At 34.1% G+C, this 24,714-nt stretch overlaps 1 protein-coding gene across 1 annotated transcript; it reads right to left on the bottom strand.

Annotated features, from left to right (window-relative positions):
- Positions 1–8,313: 8,313 nt before the first annotated feature.
- Positions 8,314–19,846, bottom strand: LOC145639103 (protein VACUOLELESS1-like). The gene is made up of 15 exons (XM_081690256.1): positions 18,972–19,846; positions 16,155–16,445; positions 15,440–15,579; positions 14,505–14,610; positions 14,317–14,409; positions 13,490–13,579; positions 13,300–13,413; positions 13,083–13,190; positions 12,872–12,945; positions 12,643–12,697; positions 11,174–11,355; positions 10,448–10,577; positions 10,210–10,312; positions 9,227–9,324; positions 8,314–9,084 (listed from the first exon to the last, which is right to left on the bottom strand). The coding sequence occupies exons 1-15, from the start codon at positions 19,761–19,763 to the stop codon at positions 8,929–8,931; spliced, it is 2,532 nt and encodes an 843-aa protein (XP_081546382.1). The 5' UTR covers positions 19,764–19,846; the 3' UTR covers positions 8,314–8,928.
- Positions 19,847–24,714: the final 4,868 nt, after the last annotated feature.

Here is a 24,714-nt window from a genome sequence, read left to right as displayed (position 1 = left end):
TAACGCAGCCAAGATGGTTGCAACAAGCCAAAACGCAGGTCTTTATTAATGAAACGCAATTTGCTATTTTCTCCTTCAACTTTCCCTTCTTCCAGCTAGAACTTCACTGAATATCCCCCTTTTCTTATGTCATTTATTTCGTATATGGATTGATTCCTTTTTGGTTGCAATTTTCTCTCTCCTTTTTCTTTTATTCCATTTGATATTTTCTCTCTCCTCTTCTTCTCTTTTAATCAAGATTTTCTCTCTCCTCTGTTCTTTACTTAATAATGGAGGTGGTTGCTATTCCTCATGAAATCATCAATGGAGGTTAGTTTTTGTGTTGTTTATAATTAATTAGTTTATATTTTCGTTGAATTTGTAATTGTTTATGATTTTATAATTTTATGAATTTCAATATACTATTGATTAATTGATTTTGATGACATTGATTTTGATGAATTGAATGAATTTGATGATACATCTTGCTTTTCTGATTTTATAATTTGATAAATGTTGTTTTGCATTTTTTAGATTCATTTTGTGATTTTATAATTATGAATTTCATGAATTTGTTGAAAAACTATCTACATTTTGATGAATTGCACTATTTCAATTTACAATTGCTATTGATTTCTTCAATAAGTTACGAAATCTTGAATTGCTTAATCTGTTATGTTTTTTTTTTTTTAATTGAATTTGTTTTTGAGTTCATTATATGAACATTTTATACATTTAACATTGTATTCGTTTATGATTTACATTTTGAACACACACACACACACACACACACACACACATATATATATATATATATATTCAATGTGAACATTCCCATTTCTATACTATGAACATTCATTCTCCAGAAGTGAGCAATGTACATTCAATTCACCAGACAATGAACATTGTTATTTCACTATATATAATCATTGTGAACATTAGTATTCCACTTTATGAACATCTATTGTGCAGGTCATGAACACTTTGTTATTTTTATTTTTTCAGAGAGAACAAGCCGAAGTATCCAAATTAATGATGAAAGAAGTTGGAAATGAGCAGCAACTTTGTTATTTACATTTTTATTTTTGGACATGTTCATTTAAGTTTTTTTTTTTTGAAAGGTTATATTCAATTGTAATTGTATTTTGTTAAATTTCTACCAATTTGATCTATGTATGAATTTCGATTATATTAGGTGGTGATTTTGTAATGTATTATGATCGATTTGATTAGGTTTTTGAACATATAATTCATATGAATTGAATTTACGACCTTTAATTATGAACATAAGAAAATTGGAGAAAATGATTATGAAAGGTACACATCATAAGTTTTTACAAAATATGAACATGCATTAAAAATATGAATATATGCATTTTAGAAAATGAACATACGCATTTAAAATATGAACATATGCATTGGTTCGTGTTTTGAATGTGTATGAATATAAGAATTTCAAAAGGTGAACATATACATAAAAAATTATGAACATATGAATTCAGAAATTTAACATATACATTTCAGAAAGTTTACTTAAGCATTCAAATATATGAATATAAGCGTTTAAAAAATTGAATATATGCATAAAAAAATATGAACATATGTTTTTTCCGAAAGTGAACATAAGCATTAAAATTTGAACATAAGCATAAATAAACAAAATGAGAACATTATATGAACATTAAGAATATTTATCATATGAACAACAAATATTTATATTATGAACATTTCAAAACATTTTATGAACATACTGTATCAGTTTGATTTCACAAACATTAGGTTTGTAAACATATAATTCATATGAATTGAATTTACAACCTTTAATTATGAACATAAGAAAATTGAAGAAAATGATTATGAAAGGTACGCATTATAAGTTTTACGAAATATGAACATACATGCATTAAAAATATGAATATATGCATTTTTGAAAATGAATATACGCATTCAAAATATGAACATATGCATTGGTTCATTTTTTTGAATGTGTATGAACATAAGAATTTCAAAAGGTGAACACATACGTACAAAAATATGAACATATGAATTTCAAAAGGTGAACATATTCATTTCAGAAAGTTTACTTAAGCATTCAAATATATGAATATAATCATTTAAGAAATTGAACATATGCATTTTCAGAAAGTGAACATAAGCATTAAAATTTGAACATATTCATAAACAGACAAAATGAGAACATTTTATGAACATTAATAATATTTATCATATGAACAACAAATATTTATATTATGAACATTTCAAAATATTTTATGAACATACTGTATCCGTTTGATTTCATTAATTTTTTTAATATTTCTAATAAAATTTCGAACAAAAGAGTAATTAACAATACTCAAACGAATTTAAGTGATATTCATAAAAATTCAAACAAAATTAAGTGAAATTAACATAAAATTGCCTTTGTTGGAAGGATTCATTTTTTTTTTTATCTCATTTCAAATATCCATGGTTGTTTTTTTGGAGAGAGTGAATTGTGTGATTGATTGTTAGAGAGAGAAAATCAAATAGAGAAGTAATAAATATTAGAAATTTAAGTTTGAGAGTGACAGTTAAAAAAAAAGTAAGATTCTTTGCTTATATATGGAGTTCTTGTTGAATATCTATGGTGATTTTTGAATTTTTTTTAGAGAGAGAAAAAATTGAAGAGAAGAGAAAGAGAATAATTACAGAGAAAAGAGAGAAAAAATTGCAGAGAAGAGAGAGAGATTTGGGTTGAAGCTTACTTTCTATGGAGTTTGCAATTTTTTAGAGAGAGAAAACTAGAGAAAGGAGAGAGAAAGTAAATTGATGTTGGAAAGTAAATTGATGTTGGGAAGTAAATGATTTTTTGGGAGGAGAAGTTGAAATTAATGTTGATGATGGTGGTTTAAAAGTGACGGTTTTTTTTTTCTGAAAGATTGATGGATTTTGTTGGGTGGGCCGTTTTTAGTGGCCTGGTCCGCGTTTGTGTTTGGGCTGTTGGGCCTTGTTGCAGCCATCTTGGCTGCACTAGAGTGCAGCCATCTTGGCTGCACTAGAGTGCAGCCAAGACCTATTGACTTTAAATTAAGCATGAGTCAAGTGTTGATAGGCCTTGTTACTTTCGTTCTTGGATCAATGTTTCAAGGGGGTTGTTTGGTTTATCCATTTACAATGAATAAAAATGGACTTTGAATACAATATGTATATTACTCCTTTTATTATTTTTTTTATATGTGTACATCTTGAATTTTGCCCTATTTACACACATCACTCGACTAATGTGATGCTTTAAAAAAATCTGCCAAATTTTTCTCTCTTTTGGGGCACACGATAACAGTGGGGAGAGGGAAAGGGAAACAAGTTGTGAATGCTGACAGGGTAAAGTCGTATCCCCTAATCAAAAATAATTACCTAAATCTCTAACTAAAGTAGATAGGGAAGTAGGGTCGAACTCCACAGGGAAACAGGTCTTTTTAATTCTAATTAATTATTATACTCTAAATTATCTAAGTAACCAATAATTTTAAGTAAGAATTCTATACTACGAAGAAGAAGTTTAGGGGGAAAAGAATCAATAAAAAGGAAACCTAGGGTCACAGGTTCACCAATAATTAAAATTCCGGGATAGAACGAAGTAATTAATAATTAACAATGCATAGATAATATGATTAACAGGCTCTTGCAATTTATTAATCAACATAGATCTAACAGGCTCTCGCAATTTACTAGACCTAAGTTCCTATTAAAAATAGCCTTTAATATTAAATCAACATCTGCTCGATTCATCAATTCAATATTGCTAAACATTCACAATCAAATTACATCTGCTCGATTCATAATCTAATTGCAAAGAATTAAAACAATTCAATAGGAAATTATCATGCAATATCAACAATCAATAATAACAAACTATCCCTTCATATTAATTATGGATCCCCATAAACCCTAGAATGGAACTACTCACTAATCGTCATAACTAAACCAATCAAGTAAATAATTAAAAGCATAATCAAGAAAACAAATAAAATAGTTGAAATTAAAAAGGGAAGAAATTGTACCAAAATAAATCTGGAATTAAAGGAAGTATTAAGAACAAAAGTTTTGAGAGAATTTAAGAGAGAGAAAATTACTAAGTAGAGAGAGAAAGTCTAAGAAAAGAGGTAAGTAATTATTCCGTACAAAAAACGTATATAAACCTCTCCTAAAACAAGAATTAAAACTAAACTTAATCAGGTCCTAAGAAAACACGCGCCCGATCGGGCGAAGGGCCGCCCGATCGGGCCCGCCTTTTTACAACGCCCTATACTGATGTGCCGCGCCCGATCGAGCCTAGCTCACCCGATCGGGCGCGCCTCTTCCCTGAGGGCACTTATGCGCGTAGCCGCCCGATCGGGCGTATGCTTGCCCGATCGGGCCCGGCCTTCTTCTTCGAGGCTTGAACTTCGATTGGGCTAGATTTCTCGACCCAATCCGGATTTCCTCTCGGGTCTCGAATACTTGGTCCAAATGCCTCGTGATCCCAATTACCGAGCCCTTAATCACCGGCTCTCACCGATCTTGGGCTCCAAAAGCGGTCGTGTCCTTCTAGCTTCCGTAGTCGATCCAATAAAGCCCGGGAAAATGCTCCAAGAGTGCAATTTCCTGTAAAATACAACTAAAACTACGAAAACACTAGAACACACAAATTAGTAATAAAAGTGGCCCGAAAGAGCCAAAAAAACTACTAATAACGACCAAGGGACGGGGATAAAACACTATATAAACTAGACATATCAAATGCAAAGAAAGAGAATCATGTTATGCCTTAATATAAGGCAACCGGAAGTTTTCAACTTTCATAAGATGAAATTTCAAGTAAGACCTAGAAGAATATTGTTTTCCCGAGCTCTTTGTTTCCCCAAGCTCTAATGTGTCTATTCTATGTATAATTTTGTCCCTCATCGCAAAGTCATATTTGTGCTTATTTGGGTTTTTGGAGCTATTTTTGTTACTATGTGTGTTTTTACGAGGCATTAGAGATGGATCGCGGTATATGACCAAATATGAAAATCCATTACTGAAAAAGAGTATATTTCGAGTTTGGTGATCAAGGATTCAATTCTAGAGACAAAGGCTCATCACACCCTTGAGAAGAAAGCCACGGGTCCATTGTCATTCAAGGCCAAAGTTGCGTAATTATCTATCCCTACACCCTAGAGTAGGGAACTCTACCTACACCCCCGTCAAAACGCTACGTTAATCCCCCTACCTCCATACCGAGAGCATACTAACAGCTTTTACCCACTATATATACAAAAAAAATGGAAAAAAAAAACAAAACAAAACCTTTATTTCTCAGCCATTTTCTCTCTCCTAACCCATTTTTCAACCATTTTCTCTCTCCTAATGAAAAGCTTTAATGGCAAAATTGTTAGCTGGCTTGCTTTGTTTTCCAACCAACAAGAGATTTGATGGCTCCATCCCTGGAAAAGTCCAGCAACTGGTGGATTGGATCACAGTATCCTCAGTGGCGCTTGGTATCTTTCGTCGGGAACGGAGGAACAACCCGCCGCCATATAATTGGGCCTCAAGTGCTAGCTACTGCTACAAGAGAAGTACCTCCTTCCTTGCCACGACGAATATGTAATACAAAATTATCATAAATCATCACAAGAAATTATTCAATCACTTTGTAATTCAACAAAACAAAGGTGAAATTCGAAAAGAATAAGTTATTTCGTTCAATTTTGGAACGAAAAAGAGTATAAACACTAGGTTTTTACTAATTTTTTGTTGCGATTATATTTCGAGAACATAATTGAAACATCAACCATGGAAAATGTACCAACATAAGTATAATACTATAGTTCTAGTAATTTTTGTTCAAAAGTTAGTAAATTATTATTTTTTTTTTTTGAAGGAAACAGTTTCAGATTTATGTTAAAAACAAAGATTTTTGAGAAATGTAAGTATTACTCCTTAATAAATTTAGTTTGTAGTGATATTTTTTTTAATGAATGTTCATTTCCATTTTGATAAATGTTCATTTATATGTTAGTATACTGTCATTCACATATTAATAGATGATTAATATAATTTAATGTTCATTCATGGATCATGGTTATACACATATTCATTTCCTTTTTGATGGCTTTGTGTTTATTTATATATGTATTTTATGAGTACATTAATCGATCATTATCTTTCATGGTCTTTTTAAACTAATGTATGTTCACTAATATATTAATAGATGTTCATATCTATATTGAGTTTCGTAAATATGTTCATTTATGTATTATTAGTTGTTTATTTTGATATTAATAGATGATCATTTCCACACTAATATATGTTCATTTATATTCTAATAGATGTTAATTTTCATATCGATCATATAAAATTTTATACTCATCCATGTTTAAATTCATATGAAAATAAATTCATTTCAACATTTATTTTTGCTCAAATAATACGGTTTATTTATTTTTTTTTTTTTTAATTTTATTAGTTAAACAACAATCGTGCATATAGTGAGTTATACCACAAAATAGCAAGGAAAAAAGTAAGGAAGATGACAACAAGAAAGAAACCAATAAGGCATGGAGTCACCAATCAACAAGAAGCAGTAAGGGCCTGTTTTCTTCAGCTTATTTTCAGTTCAGCTTAGCTCCAATCAGTTCAATTTAGCTCCAATCAGTTCAGTTCAGTTGAATTTCTAATTTTCTCATAAAATATTCAGTTTAATTCATCTCCAATCAGTTCAGAAAATTAAAACAGGCCCTTACAAAAGCTTGAATTTTTCGAATTTGGATCAAGAAGTTCATGGTGTTTTATAATATATGTGGAATTGTATTGTATAATTTAATATCCAATTGTTCAATTTTTGGTGGTATACAATTTCATTTTGATTTTATTAAGAATGAAATAAACTTTTTCTATTTCCCGAGTACTACTATAAATAGTAATCTAGAAACACAAATACAAAAATATAATAATTTGAATATTTCATGTCATATATTATCATAATTGAACATATAATAATTATTTAAAGAAATGAATATTTAATAATACAGAAGTGAACATTTACAGTGATAAAAACGAACATTTTATATGTAATTCAGGACTGAAAAAACAACCAAAATGACATCATTAAGTAATAGTTGGGGGAGGCATGATGGACCACTACCAGGTAGGGACTCTCATGCCCAATACCTGGGGGTATATTTGTCATTCAACATATATTGGATAGTAACTTCATTAATAGTTACCACATGAGTTGACAGTAATAAAAAGTAGTTTCTCTCTCATACTTTTGGAAAAGATACCACCAGTGTTGTCAATCTGTCATTGCCGCTTTCCTCCATTAACACCACCACCAAAACCAAAGAAAACACCATTATCATCATCATCTTCTTCATCAATTACATGATGGTTTAGATTATTGCACCACCTTACCACCACCACTATCGGATGTCCAATAACAGTATACAAATCAATAGTAGTAGTATACAATCAACAATAACAGTTTATTAATTAACAATAACAGTACAAACTTAACCTAAACCAAGTTATAAAATGATAACATTTAAATCAAACCCATGAAATTTCCAAAAAAACAGAAAGCATATAAACCTAGATTTACAGATAAATAAAATAACTTTTTAATTATACTAATCAGCCAATAACAGTATACTAATAAAAATATAACAGTATACTAATAAAAAATAACAATATAACAATTAACAATAACTGTGTAAAATCAATAATAGTTATGACTGCCAAATAATTTTCGTCGTCGACTTCAACCCCAAACATCCAAAGCTTAGATGAATAATCATCCTACCTGATTTGTATATTATCTACAAAAACTTGCAAATTCCATGGAAATAGATCAGAGCTTTGCGCTTAATTTCGTTCCACAAGGGAGCTCAACTTTCCCTCGAGATTTTCGATCAATAGCCACCATATTTGGAATCTCCTCCAGATCTCGGGTGAATAGCCACTAGCTATGATGCCATTTTTGAGAACTCCATCTAATCCTCTAGTGTTTTTTCATGGAGAAATGGTTTACCCAACTATTTACCCCGATTAAGGTGGATTTCCAAATTTAGGTGGAAGTTCTAGCCAAATTCCCCTCTCTGAGCTACCTTCAGCTGCACCACCGGCGCCGATCGACTGTTTTTTCACGGGAAGAGCAGCAACTAAATGGGGGAAAGTAACTTCTCTCTCCTTTTTTTTTTTACCCAACCCTTTTTCATTTTACCCCCCAATTTTATTTTATCTTTTTTTTTAATTTGCAAATATTATTTTTTTATTAGGGTATTGGACAGGGGGGCCTATACCTGGTAAGGGGCAATAGTTTCTCATAGTTGGGGTATATGCAGTTGTAACTACTTCGGGGTATAGGTAAAAATTTGTAAAAGTTGCGCAAGATGTGGGCTTGAGAGTTGAAGCCCAATCGAGAACCCTAGACCAAAGAAGACAAGGCCTCAAGGAAGCTTCAGAAATTTAGCCACCCAATCGAGCAAGTGGTCAAAGTGAAGACCGCTTAATTAAGCGGGCCAGATTGCACGGAGCTTAGCCTGATCTATGCATGTTTTTTTCTCAAATGCCTAGATTTGAGCCACTATGTAATTTTTTTTTTTTTTTTTTTTTTTTTTACGAGGTATCTAACCTACTGCAAGCTTGACCCCAAAAGGCATTAAAATGGTTCAAATAAAACTGTCAAATTGTGAAGAAACAGAATGTTGGTTTAAATGTACATTCCTTCTGTCATATCTTACAAAAAAGGAAAAAAAAAAAAACCAAACCAATGGCTGAATATTTTATTTAGGAAAACTTTACACTCAGAATAGATGTTACCCCCAAGCCCCAAACATCTTCTCTCAAGCAAATTCACACACAAACACAAAACACCGATCCCTCAGCCAAAAAAAAAAGAAAGGAAAAGGGCATCTTCAAATTAATTAAAAAAAAAAGGAAGAAAGACCCTTATGAAACACCCAACCTCTCACGGATAGTGTCAAAAATTGATGCAGCTGCAGTATTTTGTGAGAAACTCAACCTCAACCGACCAAGCAGCTCACTATCTTTCGACTGAGAAGCAGCATCTGCAGCTTCTTTTGCCATTCCAATCTGAGCATAAGCCTGAGGAGCATAGAAATGAATCAGAAGATAATTTAAAAGTTGACACTGGTTTCAGATCACTTCACAAAAATGAGCATTTGCTGAATGTCCAAGCTTTTAACAAAATTGTATGGAAGAATAGCAAGAACACAATTCAGTTTACCTCAGCTCTTTCTCGAAGATCAATAAGTTTTGGAATATATTTCAAAGCTTCACCTTTTTCATCTGCATCAATGCAGGCCTCAACAAAGGGTTTATAACCTGAAAGGTGCAAGCACAATGCAAAGCTAAGTTTAACATCAAGAAAGATTAGGCGATTCGTTAAATTTACAGCTTGAATGGTGCAAGTATAACTTCAGGTCTCAATATTCTTATCCCTTAAATAATAAAATGATTATTTACTGACGACTTAAGAAACAAGTTCAGGAAGAACAAAATTCTAAAGAAAAACGCAATAAAATTGGCACAACTGCAGAAGAAAGAGCATGCCCAAAAAAAAAAAAAAAAAGAAAAAGAAAAAGAAAAAGGATGTTTTGTGAATGCAGCTAGCCAGAAGGTTTGAATGAAAACTTTAGCCACAAACCAAAAAAAAGGTAACATAAACCTCACAAAAATTTACCAGAGAAAACACGACCTTGGTTCAACGGTTCAACCTATAACCAACTCCCATTTCAAAAAGAAGACACATTTTCGTTAAACTGGACGCTCATTGAGGCAGCCGAAGACCATCACAAAAATCGTTGCAACTGAGCACATTAATGAACTGATTATTGGCATAGTTATAAATTATTCCAAATATCAAGTATAAATTTACATTTTTATCCACCTTCCCAAGGATTTTCTTCAGAATCAAGTGAGCATATTAATAAAATGGATCATGTAGCAATCTAATAGGAAGAGAGTAAAATAGAACCATTGACAACTATTAGGGCATGTTCTGAATTACAGAACTGCCTGACCTGAGAACTGATTGGAGCTGAACTGAATTGAATATTTTATGAGAGAAGGAAATTAGGAACTGAACTGAACTAAACTGAACTGAACTAAAGCTGGAGTAACAGGCCCTTAGTCTCCAGGGTTTTAAACAGGTTACTCAATGGAACATTAGCACATATTAAAACATATAGTGAAAGCTAAAATGCCTACCAATTGGTGGTTTCTTCTCCTTTGAGAACTTCTCCAAGGCATCCCAATCTCTTATTGTAGCTAACGCAAAAACTTTGAGCCAATACCATTTTTTATCAGAAACCTACCAAGTAGCCATGACAAGTAAACAAATAAATTAAAGCTATAAGCCAACAAAATATAGGGAAAAAGATTGAGCACATATCTATTCCTGTTAACATAAAGGGTGAAACAGATGATAAGACTACATAGTACATACCTTGAATTCAGTTTTCACCTTCATAGCAGCTCGATGATTTCCAAGCACAATGCATGTCCGAATGGTGTCACTGATACTTGAATCTACAAATATTGCTTGCTTTGTGGATACCTCAAGCTCATGTTGTATTCTATTACAATTGCAAAAAAATCATAAATAAAAGGACAAAACATCTAAAATAATCAATCACCATGCATTCACCAAGAGCTATCATTCAGTTATAAAATGAGTTTTATAAAAAGACACACACACACACACACAAGGTAAGCGCTTAAAAAGATATCTCAATTTTTAACTGTGTGGGTTTGTAGATGGCTTTCTTACGATACAAAAAGAGAAAATATAAAATAGCTGAGAGCATAAAGAGCAGGAAACAGTTGCTTAGGCAGTGGATTTAGCACACTCAGTTAATATACTCCCACTTGTGGAAGTACAGTTTTCATTAGCTATCTCACGAAGAGAAGCTAGAAAAAGTTACAGGGTGAAACTGATAAACTATATATCCATTTGGCTAGTTAATCCCTCATTTCCACATATTAGAGATAGCTGCCAGAAAAGATATAAGTAAAATGCTTGCCCTCATCCCCAAGATTAGGAACACATCTTAACACTCCCCCTTTTTGTTCTCACATGCTTAAAATCTAATAGCCCTTTCTACAGGCATCAACTGAAGAAGAAATAACGATAAATGAGTAAAATAAGGGCAAATTAAAAACTGAGGTATACCTCAATAATTTTGCATGTTCTTCAGCAGCTTTTGATTCAAAATTGTGTTCCTTTGTTTCAGCAAAAAGATCACGAGCCTTCTCAATAAGTTTAATGCGTGGCCCATGAAGTGGAGAGCCCTTGCTCGCCATAGGATTCTTGCTTACTTCCCAAGATTCCTTCCATAAAAGAAATGCAACTTCCTGCAAAAACAGACACATTCTAGAGCTTTATAACTTAAATTATGGATGATACAAATATCCTATGGGACTCCCATACATAATGTCAGAATTTTGCGTGCCTAAAGTACAGTATAGTACAGTTGGGATGGACTGCACTGCATTGTAAATGAGTACTAACAGCCCAATTTTTAATGTTGTGCACATAAGCATCAGCACCAGTATCCGCCAAATACATTTAAAATGTTTGAAGTACACCATAAAATATATTATCCCAGTGCTACAAGCCTACAAGAGCATTAAAAGTAAAGAGAAAGTTTTAAGTAATACACCTAAAATCATAAGAGCTTAAAAAGAAACAGAAGACTAATCTAGACATGCGTGTAAAGTGAAAAGGGTCATCACATCTTTCCCCACTCAATGTAAAATTATAAATAGGTAATCTATTTCCCCTTTTTTTTAAGAAAGTCAGACTGGCAAACACTGTATATTTGTTTCCTCAAAAAAAAAAAAAAAAAAACTGTAAATTTGGTCAACCAAACAGCCCATAGTGTTCTAAGCATTCAAAACTACAAAGCATATAAAATTATGAGTTGTTTAATTTAAAATATTAGTCCAATGAAACAGAGAAAAGGAGGTATTCAATTTCTCAAGCATGAATAAGCAGTAAGTTTTCATTAGTACCGCATTCAAAGTCTTTTCAATGACCACTTGATATTATTAACCTGCAACTTAAAGGACTCATTATACTACGTACATGATAATTTTTATAATTCTTAAGGACATTGTCAGATATTGCTAGATATGCATGGTTAACTCTGTTCAAATGTGATGAATTAACATTTCCATTATTTTTTTTCCTTTTTTTTTTTTTTTTTTGTCAGGGGTGTGTGTGTGTGTGTGGGGCAGGTACGACCATAATGAGAGAGATACAGAATCTAATAGTGAAAAAGACAAACAATACTATCACCAAGCTGCTTTTAAAGAAAGTCCTGCCTTGAACGAAGTATAAGAATATCGATGATGCAGCCTTACTAATGCAAAAACAGAAGTTTCCAATTGGCTTTAATTAAATATACAGCAGCTATCTGCTATTTCCCGTAAATAAGCCATACTAATTTAGACCATAGCAAATAGTCAAAGAACGTTGAATCTTTTACTCTGTTGGGAATGAACATTACTATATGATACAACAAATTGTTTCAAGTAATATATGCAGGGCCCATAATCCAAATTTTATCATTAATCTCGTCTACTCTTTTAACCAACAGCAAACATTAAAACATCAACATGTACACAAACAAAACGTACCTGCAGTTGTCCAGCTGATAGAAAAAAATCCTTCAAGAATTCATGATTATAACACCTGCAAAGCATAGAGAAGCAAATTTTAATAAAAACATACACAATTCTGGACAAGATGTTTCTTGACAGGAAGGCAGAGAGACAAAAGTCATATATTAGATAGTTGCAGAAAAAAGTCTTATACTAATAGTTGCAGAAAAATCAAAAGAGAATAATAGATAACATTATGCAGTACCTTGAGTACACTATAAATAAATCCCTTGCCAGAGGTTTAGCTTGTATTGTGCCAAAGAACTCCAATGCTGGCCTCTGTGACAAAGATGAGCAAATCCAACCATAAAATTCAACAAAATATGCCACACAACTGAAGCCTCATCAGAACAGGCTCTAGAATAAACTTGATAGTTAATACTGTATAACATACTTTAACAACATCTATAAGTTACCTTGTACCAAATGTGGAATAGAACAAAATAAACAAGATCAGTATCCCCACTTTCAGTAGATTTGGTCAAAGCTGAGTCTTCCTCTCCTATGCTTAATAGCAGTGGAACCTAAACAGGAAAATATAAATTAAGGTATTTTTATAACTATTTTTTGGATAAGAAAAATATATAGAACATCACAAACGCAAACCCATAATAACATTTGAAAAGAAAAAACCTGTTTAGATGAACAAGGCTCATGCTCAACAAGAGCAGCAGCCAACTTTCTGCGGCCACTTTTATCTGCATGCTCAGCTACTCTTGCGTAGTCTATGCCTTTGCATATCTTCAACTGAAAGTTGTACAAACACTGATTAGGAGTTGCTCAAGAGCTCAACTTAAAGATAGGAAGCTATGAAGAAACAAACCTTGTCAAGTAATAAACTGAGGAGAGCTGAATCAGGCATTGCAAATGAACTTGTTATCTTTGTACATGCCCAATGCATTATAACCAGCTCCTAATAGAATTGGAAATCAGAACAAATCAGCAAGACAAACCTTCCAAGTGCTTGATGAGTACAATCTAAGATTTAGCCTACAAAAGCTTTCTTATACCCGATGGATATGATCTATAATTTTAGCATGATTCACCAGTGACCAAAAGATTAGACATCAGAAAATCATCACTCAGTGTGTTTAATGTGATAGTGCCTCAAAGGACTAATTCATTTTGGCTATAAAGCCTACTTTTGCTCACATCTATTGTCAGGTATAGGATAAATAACACCCTAAGAACTTATTTATAAAAAAAAAAAAAAATAATAAAATAAAATAATTAAAAAAAAATAATAAAAAAAAAAAAAACCCTTTGCAGGGGCAGCAACATACATAGCTGGAGGCTCATCAACAAACATCCAAATTTTTATTCATCAAAAAAAAAAAAAAAAAAAAAACAAACATCCAAATTTCACTGTTTTTAATCAGAAAATCTTAGGCCCAATTCACACTTCCCTTTCAATTTTGAAGCTCGAGATAATCATCAACCTCTAATAATATTGTATGAAGTATTTGTTTGTATGCTCTTACACCAAAAGGAGTTACATGCCATCATTTAAATCCACAACAGGAAAGGCAATACTCACCACACAATAACCCATAATAGTTTAGTCACAATGCTTGTCATTCATTCCAAAAAAAAAAAAAAAAAAAAAAAAAAAAAAAAAAAAAAAAAACATTAAAAAATTGCATACGGCACCTGATTCAGGCTGAGGTACTCGGACAATTTCAGAGCCAAAAGATGATGGTGGGCATTAATCAAGCGAGAAATCAAAACTGGTGCTGTTAGCTCCTGCAGACGATAATTATATTCAACAGGACTTCAACACAACTGTGCCTGACTTCATGAATAGTAACAAGTACAGGTATTACTAATAAAGACATTACCTTGTATTGTTGTATACTTAGAGGGATTCCAATCTCAGGGCTGCGCACAGCATTCAATACACGCAAGGTTTTACACATTTCTTGAAAACGATCACGAGGAACATTGCTGTCAAAGCCAACTGGATATCATTACCGAGAAACAATCAGAAAGATAAGAACATTGTCTCTAAGTGATAGCACATGCACAAAACAAATCTCTCTGCATTGTCAACCAGTAACATGACATTATCCCAGTCACCAAAATTTTTAAAAGAATTAAACCACAGAACTGGATAAGAACAAGAGGATAGCTTGTCAGGGAAAATAGAAGGGATATTCCAATTATTTAGGCATAGTTACAACATGCAGGAATAAAGAGAAATTTAGACCTTATCTCCCAATTAGTCATAATCGGCCAAAGGAGATAAATGAGTTCCTCCAGAAAGACTGAAAATGAACTCCATAGAGAAGTGGCAATCAGTTAAAGCTGCCCAATCGTCCTTTTATATAAAATTTTAATTTTCAGGTCTTTAATCATGCTTATAGGGTTCTTCTCCCATCTCAAATCAAAAAGAGGTTGTGATATGTCCATCAAAAAGAGAACTAATTAAAGTCTAATCCAGAGAGAGAGAGAGAGAGAGAGGATCTCATAATCAAAAGAAGAAGAAAACTAATTGGGACATCTATTTAAGGTAATGTGATTAACATAGTGGGACAGAGGGAGCATCTATAAGAGAGAACAATGGAGGGGATGGCAGGTGCAAGTAGATTCTAGACCCTACAGGTCTACAGTGTACATCAGAGGAAATCAAGAGAAACAAATCCTACACTGGATTAAAGATTTTCTTTCACCAAAGCATCACAGATTAGAATTTGAGAAGAAGAAAATTTCTTCGCAAACCATTCAGAGTATTAGCTAAATAAAACTTTATGCACCCAGAGATTCATAAACTCACCAACAAAAAGCTTGCCCATAACTAGCAGCTCTCAGCAGCGTACGTTGACGTGTAACATCAAATTCATAACCTGCGGCATCAATGCATGCTTCGATTGCCTCTGGTAATGATGATCTTATCATTCTCAAATTTTCATCAGCCTGTCAAATGGTTTTTAGAAGGTGAAAAGATTAAGGTAACTTGACATACAAGACGCCCGCATAATTACCACTCATCTTTGCTTCTAAATGGCAGGTATTCATAAGCTTTTAGATCAGAGTACTATAGCACAAGACTAATATATGATGATCGTAAATCATCGATAGTCAAATTAAAATTACATATCAGTGATTGTAATTTCAATTAATATTACAAATTTAAATTATTTTAATTTTCATATAAGTAAAATCTATTTGAATTGTGCTTTAAAATTGGATCCATATGGCGCATGCTTAAATAACCAATAAAATAGATTTGTTGTGAATATTAAAATGTCTCTTAGGCATCAAATGAGCTTTATATATTAAACTTTGATATGCAGAATTCGTATATGACCTATATTTGAATTAACATACTTAAGAGTAAAATAGGGAGTAGCAAAGTCAAGCCAAATATATGTATAGACAAGCTAATCGGAGCAAAAGATGATCCATCTAACAGAAATTTCCCACAGAGATAAAAATGAAACCAACGTCACTAAAAGCAGTTCTGAAGGTATAAAAATTTAGTGAGATACCTTGGCACTACGCCTATCAAAATGATCCAAAGCATCATACAACAAAGCTGCAGGGGTTGTGCTTCCTATTTTAAAGATAGACACCGTAGAATCAGGAACACGCTGGAGAAATTCCATATTCGTGTTGGAAAGAACCCTTACACCATCACATTCTGATATCAATATTATTGGTTCATCATAATAGTAGCGTACTGGATCTCCATATGGGCCCACCATCACAAGAGCATCATCCCAATACAACAATACACTGTCCAGTCCACACCAAGCCAACTGTTCTGGAGGAAGAGCAGACTGCATAGAAGGGAAAATAGAAAAAGACATCAATGTGGGGACCCAGAGCCAAATTTGGAAAGTCAAACTTAAGAGCGAGGGCCAAGGAGCATATATAAGTGTTTCCCATCTTCGCCAATATAAAGAAAAAACTATGCAATTAACTTGATCATCAAGTGAATTGTACACATATTTAGGACACAATGTCCCAGCAGAGAATAGAGGGAAGAGGAAGTATTGTGCACATAACTACATAACTTAGCAATATGGTTTTAAACCATATATCCCTATCCAATCAGAAACTGCTTAGCAGCAAGAAAAGCATGATCCATCCGGAAATAATATCAACTCCTTGTCTACCCTAAATCCAACATGTCTCACTTCAAAACAATACAGAACATATAACATTTTACACTATCGAATTTCCCTCCACTAACACTGACTACATTCAACTAACTAGCAGCCTCATAACACAGGAATAACCAGTCCCTTACTCTTGTCACTTTTTAAGCCCTATGACATAACTTCATCTTTGATATTGTGTAAAATTAATATTGATTTCTGTTCCTTATTATGTCCTTCACTATCTCTCCAATTTTCCTTTCACTAACACACTTAGTAAGTTATCATTTATCCCTCACGGTGATCCCCAACTATCTCCTTTCTCATCCAGTTTTCCAATAAACAAAGTACAAAATGACATATATTTTCCACCTGCTCTTTCCATCGATAAAATTAATCCTCCACCATCTCCTTTTACATCAACTTCCAATAGTTCCAAAATAAAATAGCACAAAAATTGACTCACAAAACAACTCTCCCAAAACTTTATGCAAAAGCAAAGTGTTGCACAAGTATCATTCACTTTTATCCTAAATATTACAAATTGTAACACATAATGCAAGGAAATCTAATCAAAGAGACTTAATACAAATCAGAAGACAGAAAAAAAATAGAAATAAAAGTGTGTTCCGGTATCATATCTACTTCTCATATAATATCAAAATAATATGAGAAGTATTAAAGCTCTATTTCTACATAAGCCATGCAATACAAAATAGTTGCAAACATTTACTGAAATCTCAAAACTTTCTATCCGTTTCACTATAAATTCAGAGTTGAGCATAAGTTACAAATTCAGCCCAATTTAATTTCAAGCTCAACTTAAGCTTGGTCAAAGTTGTTTTGACTTTTGAGTAATGTTATCAGCCAAGTTCAAGCTCTGCTATTCTCATTATTACACCTTAGATAAGATCTTTACTAAAGGAGCTTATGCAAATTAACAACTTTAATGATGGATAAGGCATGTACATGTTTCAGTAACACCTAGTATCTCTTCTGTGAAGTTACACTGGAGAACTAAATCTTTATGAAACGGCAAAAACAAAGCATTTAACACCTTAGCTAAGTCAATTAAGAGACTAAATAACAAGGTCCAAGACGGGATGCACTTCATCAAACCAATGAGATAATATCTCTGAATCGACTCTACTATATGAAATGGAACTGAAACCAAGAAAAAAGGGGGTGTGGGGAGAATAAGTTGAATGATCATTTATGGAGCACTATGTGCACAAGATAAAAGGTCAATGTTCTTGGTTTTATCAGTTTCTTATTTTGGACCTCCAGTTATAGTGATCTCAACTTGAAGCTCTTTCCAACTTCCAACAAACATCCTATTCTAGTTCTGTGTGTGTGTGTGTGTGTGTGTGTGTTTCTTTTTTTTTTTTTTTTTGGGGGGGGGGGGGGGGGGGGGGCTGTAGTAAAACTGAAGTGGACAAATGGAGACAACATCACACTAATGGACCTATGCAAAGTATGCACCCTAAAGCTAAAAGTCTAATAATTCATGTCGCTTCCCAAGAATTATTTAGATAGTGTACAAGATGTACATCCAAAAAAATAACGTGAAACAATCAACTAACAGCTTAAGACGTATATATATATATATATATATATATATATATATATATATATATATATATCCTGTTAGCCAAGATTGTCTACACAAGTAAAGGTGGCTGCCACTTACCAGTAACTACATTACTATCCATCAGCAATCATACATCAAAAATTGGTTTGTAACAATGTATTCAGCTTGCCAACAAAGCTTACACTCTCAAAACATCCTTCACTACATTCTCAGCAACCTAACGAATTACAACACACTATATTCTGCATAGCCTAAGACCTCATTTCTAAAGCATCATTTCCACAAATCATCTAAATGGTGGTTGAACAAAGATAAGGTTGTTGTATTTTAAAACATGCAATTCAACTAGTTAAGCAATTTCACCATATTTACTATAACTTCCAGAGAAGTGCAACTTCCAACACTTTTGTCAACCAAGCAAGTTCACCCATTTTTCTAGAACTTCCAAATAAGTCTTAACTTCCTACGTTTTTGCCAACCAAACAACTTACATCGAGTAATTCTTTGTCAAACAAAAGAACACTAAGTCATCAGGAATAATAAAGTCTGCAGATAGATAACACTTACAATAAACATACTGAAAGCTCGAATTTTACGAAAACAATAAAACTAACCTCGCAACTATACTCGAAAATGATGCTAGCAAAGTCAGAGGTAATAACCAAGAGCCTCCCATCATGAGTAAAGGAAGCCAAATACTTCCCATCCCTCGAAACCACCATCTTCTGAAGCGGGCCAACTCCAACACCCAACTGTTGCACCCCATCTTCATCAACCAACAACACATGATCACCAACACCAAGCAACACCTCCGCATTCCCAGACATGGTATATTTCGGGTCGATCACGGCCACACACAACGGTGGATCCTCGAGGCCAGGATCAGCCATCTTAACCACACCCTTATCCGAATCGAAACTCGAAAAATCCGGCACACAAAAGAATTGAAACCCTTCATTCATACACACAACCCCATTCCCCCAAAACACACAATCCACCACACTCTGCTCAAAACACTCCTTCCCTAACGAAAAACTAGGTTCAATCAACTCAGCATGAATATTATACCTATAAACAGTACCATCTTGAACAATACAAATTAGGGTTTGATCTTCGGTCCACGACATACCAATCAATCGACCACCAGGGTTTCTCCAGACAGTTTCTGCAATCTGATTGCCGGCGGAATTGAAGATTCGGAGTTTCCGAAGAGCTGATTCAGCGTAAAGCTGGACAATCTTAGAATCGTCGCGAATTACGGCGATTGGACCGCCGAAAGGTGCGCAGGCAACCTTGTTACGATTGAGATCAATGTGCTTCCATTTCATGGAATAGATTTCGGGTTTCCGGTAGAATCGATTGTAGAGGAGCTGCCATTCTGCTGCAATGGAGACTGCTGCCGCCATTGATGAAGAGGAGAGAGGAAATTCGCCGGAATAAGGAAGTTTCTGGTGTCGTCGTGTTATTTATTCAGTTCCATTTACCTCGGGTGAATGGAAAGAGATGAAAAGAGAGAAAGAGATATCAACGTGTTACGAAATAGTACTTTACTCCGTAATTCGTATTGAGTTTGATTGTACCCTCTCCGTTTTTAAAAACTTGCTCCACATTTTTTTTTTGAAGTTTTTAAATATTTGTTTCATTTCCTTTTATGGAAAAATTTTACAATATTTAACTCATTTCTCATATTTGGTGGACCCAACATAATACTCTCTTTCCTCCTATTTTTCCACTACTTTTGCTTTTTACAATTTTTTATTTTCTCAACTACCCCACTACTTTCATATTTTATTACTTTCTCCAATTTCTCCTAAAACTCCGCGCATGGAGAAATGAAGCAAGTATTTAAAAACGGAGAGAGTAATTTAACATGTAAGAGTATCATCACTCATGGTATAAAAATTTATACCAATAAGCTAAATTACGGTCCCTAAACTATACCATTAGTTGCACATTTGGTCCCTCATCTTTGAAATGAGGCAAATTAGTCCCTCTGACACCCTTGGCTCACCAATTCTAGTGGAGGAAAATCTGAGTCTGCAAAGTTAAGGGATGTTTACGGCCAACTAAGCCAAAGTTTAGGGACTTCTCTCGTTGAGTCAGCATTAGTTTAGGGACTGCACTTCTTTTTGCCAAAAGATTAAGGAGTTGTATGCTTACATGAATATTTTCAGTTGAAAAAATTGGTAATTTGAAGATTAGAGGCTCTGCATTTAATTCTAAAGGATTGTAATAGCCAAAAATAACCAAATTCCAAATTAGTTACAAAAAACTAGCCGTTACACACAAAAGTGGCTATATATTGATGTTGGTAGCCATTAAAACCATCAGACTATTAAGCAAAAATTCTTCCAAAAGAAAAAAAAAATGTTGCAGTGAAGAAGAAAGCTCCTGCCAAGGTATCTACTCTGCAATAAAATTAGTAATTAAGGATATTTAGGAGTTGATCAAAATTAGAAGATTTAAGCAATATTAATATGTTTATTGATGACAGATTGACAGGCAATGTCTAGATGTAGCAATGAATCAAGTGGAAGAGGTCAAAGGTGTCATTGTGGTCTAATAGTATCAAAGACAAGGTCATGGACCAAAGATAACCAAGGAAGAAGGTCACTAAACTTTACCACTTCATTAATTATATAATGCCAACTCATACCAAGGTCCTTAAACTTTGATTATTTTTTTTTTCTTTTGCCACATGGGCACTGTAGTCCCTAAATTATGGTGACTCATCATTTTTTCACCAGAAAAAATCATATAAGGGTGGCAGAGGGACCAATTTGCTTCATTAAAAAGATGAGGGACCAAAATGCTACAAATACAATAGTTGAGGGACCGTATTTATGCTTAACTCTCTCTCTCTACCACAATCTCACTCCTCCATATTGTTTATACTACAATACAAAATACTTTCTCCAAAAATCACCTCACTCATGGTATAAAAAAAGTTTATCACCACACTTTCTCTCTCATATATGTATTAAGTATACAGTTAATAATTATAATTATATTTTATTTTATTATTGGAAATAACTAAGGTTTGTAAAGTTAATTAAATAAAATAAGCTATTTTGGTACCATGGGATGGTATATACCATTCCATGGTATACTTTTACACCACCATTGTAGTAAAAATTATCATATTATTCCATTTCATTAGTGTTGATGCTCTTAACTAGTGTTCAACGCAGGCATTGCTATTTTTATTGTCACTAAATTATAATAATAAAATAACAATAATAAAGTAGTTTTAAATAATTTTTGCTTTTATTTCTAATATGTATTTATATATTTATGTGCATAGATAGTGTTTTGGGGTATTTTTACCCCCTTTTATAGACAAATGAGAGGCCAACAAGTGGCCCAATTATAAGCCGACACGTGGCATCCTGCTCAGCTAAATAAAGGCCAATAAGAGCATGACACGTGGCCTAAAGAGAGATATCAGAAAATGAAGGGCTCAAAGCCCATTAAGGAAACATGCCTAACATGAAGGAAATCCTAATACACGTGTCAACCACGTATAGGGCAGCCAATCTTCCTAGATTATGAAACCCTAGGAGCATGATCTCCCACTTCCCTATAAATACTCCATCATTTCATGATGGAAAGAAACAACACACAATTCCCAAAGGCACAATGCCCAAAATATGCTCTCACTTCTCTCTACTTTCTCTCTCTAAAATTCTGTTTTCCGGTCACTAACTTGATCGTCGGAGGCGGATCTCCGGTACACTGGAGATCCGTTGTTTTGTAGGTGTTCAGGCCGTACGAGTGTTGCATCCTGGATCTGTCTCCCGCGGGAATCCATACCCCCCTTTCGGGTTATCCAAAAAATGTCCGAAACATTTGGCGCCGTCTGTGGGGAGACACATCTGGAATGGCACTTAGCCATATCCAAACACCAAATCATGAAGTAGAACTCTTCGTTACAAACGTAACCCAATGTGAGGGCAAACGTGTAATTCTTCTAGATCATTCTTAACAGAATGAGACGAACTCTTGTATGAAGATAAGACTTGGGCGGCACTAAAACCCAAAGTCATGATCATTATTATGATTGATTATCAAATTGAAAATCTTCAAGTCAAATTTTCGTCAAGATACATTGTTTGATGTGTGCCCGTGAGCTAGTCAAATGACTTATTAAATGGACGAGGAAAAGCGTCCGAGCAAAAGCAAGAAGCTCGTGGACACAAGCATAGCTACCCGTACAGGGCAGCCAAGCACCCTGTCCGAGTCAAATTGAAAATCTTGTTTACACAAGCATAGCTACTCGTACAGGCCGAGTAGAATGTCAAGCAGGGGCATTCCCTAGATAAAGTACTCGGCCATGAAGACCACACGGTCGATGAATCTATCCGGCCTTATAATGGACGGACGGATGAAAATCAGGAAGTCCTAAAAATTGCCCAAGGTATTTTACCCAAGCGGGGTAAGGGCATGCCTAGGCATACGAGCCCTTAGAAATTTATAAGTTGAGAAATACTTTAAATTTCATGAGTAGGTCCGAGAGATAGTGTCAAAGGACGACTCAATACCATCAAAAAATAAATAAATAAATAATATTACGAATATATATACAAAAGTATATAAGCCGAATGGCCAACTTTTTCGTTAAAAATAAATAAAAACAAAGAATGTGTATTGAAGTATACAACATGCTGACATGCATATTATTTGCATAAGCATGTAAAGCAGTAAAGGGCATGACTAATCGTCTCCCACTTATTTTATGAGAGCAAATGATTAATTTAGAATATTGATCAAATTGGTGGATACAAGTTCCTAAGCGGCATCTCTACAGCAGCTTAACCAATTATATGAAAAAATTGTTGGTATAAAAGCCGAGCATTCATTACCATGGTCGTACAAGTAAGAATTCCGGATGAAAATGCAAAGCACGATTGCTCGGAGCATAGCAACTCGGCATACGCAAGCTTGAATATCGATCATGCTGAATAAAATTGCCGAGCTGCAAAGCTTAACAAATTGGTTATATACCAAGCCGAAGTCGAGAAAAAGTGCTTATATGAACAATAATTCTATATTCGGCAAATAGAAGCAACATTATGGCCGAGTAAAATGCAGACGTTGGTGGTTTAGAGTTTAGCAAGACGACCATGAAGTTGGCCGAATAACCATGAATGGTCGAGAAGATGATGATAGGCATCCTTACCGAGCATATATAGCAGGTGGCAATCTGGCCGAGCTACTCTCACTCAGCATCATGTTCTAACTTCCATACGGCCCTCAACCTGGCCGAGCAAAAATAAAATGCTTACTAATAAGAGCATATAGATGGTCAGCCAAGAGTGGCCACTTGCCTGGCCAAGCTGCTTGAACCGCGGCCAAGAAGTAAGCTACTTATTGATCGAGTTGTATAATGAGTAAAGTCCCACTTGCTTGTTTCTAGGCGGCCATCGAGCCAAATGAAATTGCAAGGCTCCTCCTCACAAGTAAAGTTATCAGTAATGCATATTTGGTCGGCATATAATTTAGCTTCAAGTTCATCTTTGTCATAATACCAATACTATTATATTATTACAAAAAATATAATAATAGTATCATAATGAGTATAATAACAAAAACAATAATAATTGTAATAATTATTATATGTTTAATGTTAAGAAGTGGAGTGAAGAAAAGATACTGCACTAATCACGGAGTAATATTGGAGAGTTCATTCTCATGATAAACCGAGTACCTAAGCTTGGGTACTTCCATTAGCGTGCATCTATGGAACACCCCATGTCTGAGTATGTATCAAGCCAGGCACGTGGCAAGGTTGTACAAGCGATGTACCGAGTGTTGAAGTGAGTCGTTTAAAACAACTAAGCTCATCCTCTCGAGCATAGCTATTGCCTATTCGGCCAAGGCAGCCTAGAGTGGCCGAGCTGCCCCTAAGAGAAGCACTAGCCCTGCTGAGCCACCCATGGCCGAATAAAATTACAATGTATGCTTTTGAAAGCATAGATAGTCGGCCAACCAGAGCGTCCGAGTTGTCATCATGCAAACCCCCATGTTCTGAGTTTCACTCGGCCAAGAGCTGGCCGAGCATGGCTTGCCGGATAAAATGTGAAGCATACCCTTCCAAGCATGGCCGCCTATTTTTGGGAACATGGTTGTTCATCCTACAATACAATATGCTTAACTCTCTCTCTCTCTACCACTTTCTCACTCCTCCATATTGTTTATACTACAATACAATATACTTTCTCCAAAAATCACCTCACTCATGGTATAAAAAAGTTTATCACCACACTTTCTCTCTCATATATATTAAGTATAAAATTAATTTAATTATAATTATATTTTATTTTATTATTGGAAATAACTAAGGTTTGTAAAGTTAAT

Source organism: Chenopodium album, chromosome 7 (assembly GCF_948465745.1).
Source record: "Chenopodium album chromosome 7, dcCheAlbu1.1, whole genome shotgun sequence".
NCBI classification, from domain to species: domain Eukaryota; kingdom Viridiplantae; phylum Streptophyta; class Magnoliopsida; order Caryophyllales; family Amaranthaceae; genus Chenopodium; species Chenopodium album.
The sequence above is the reverse complement of the archived record's forward strand: the minus strand, read 5'-3'. Positions and strand labels throughout refer to the sequence as shown.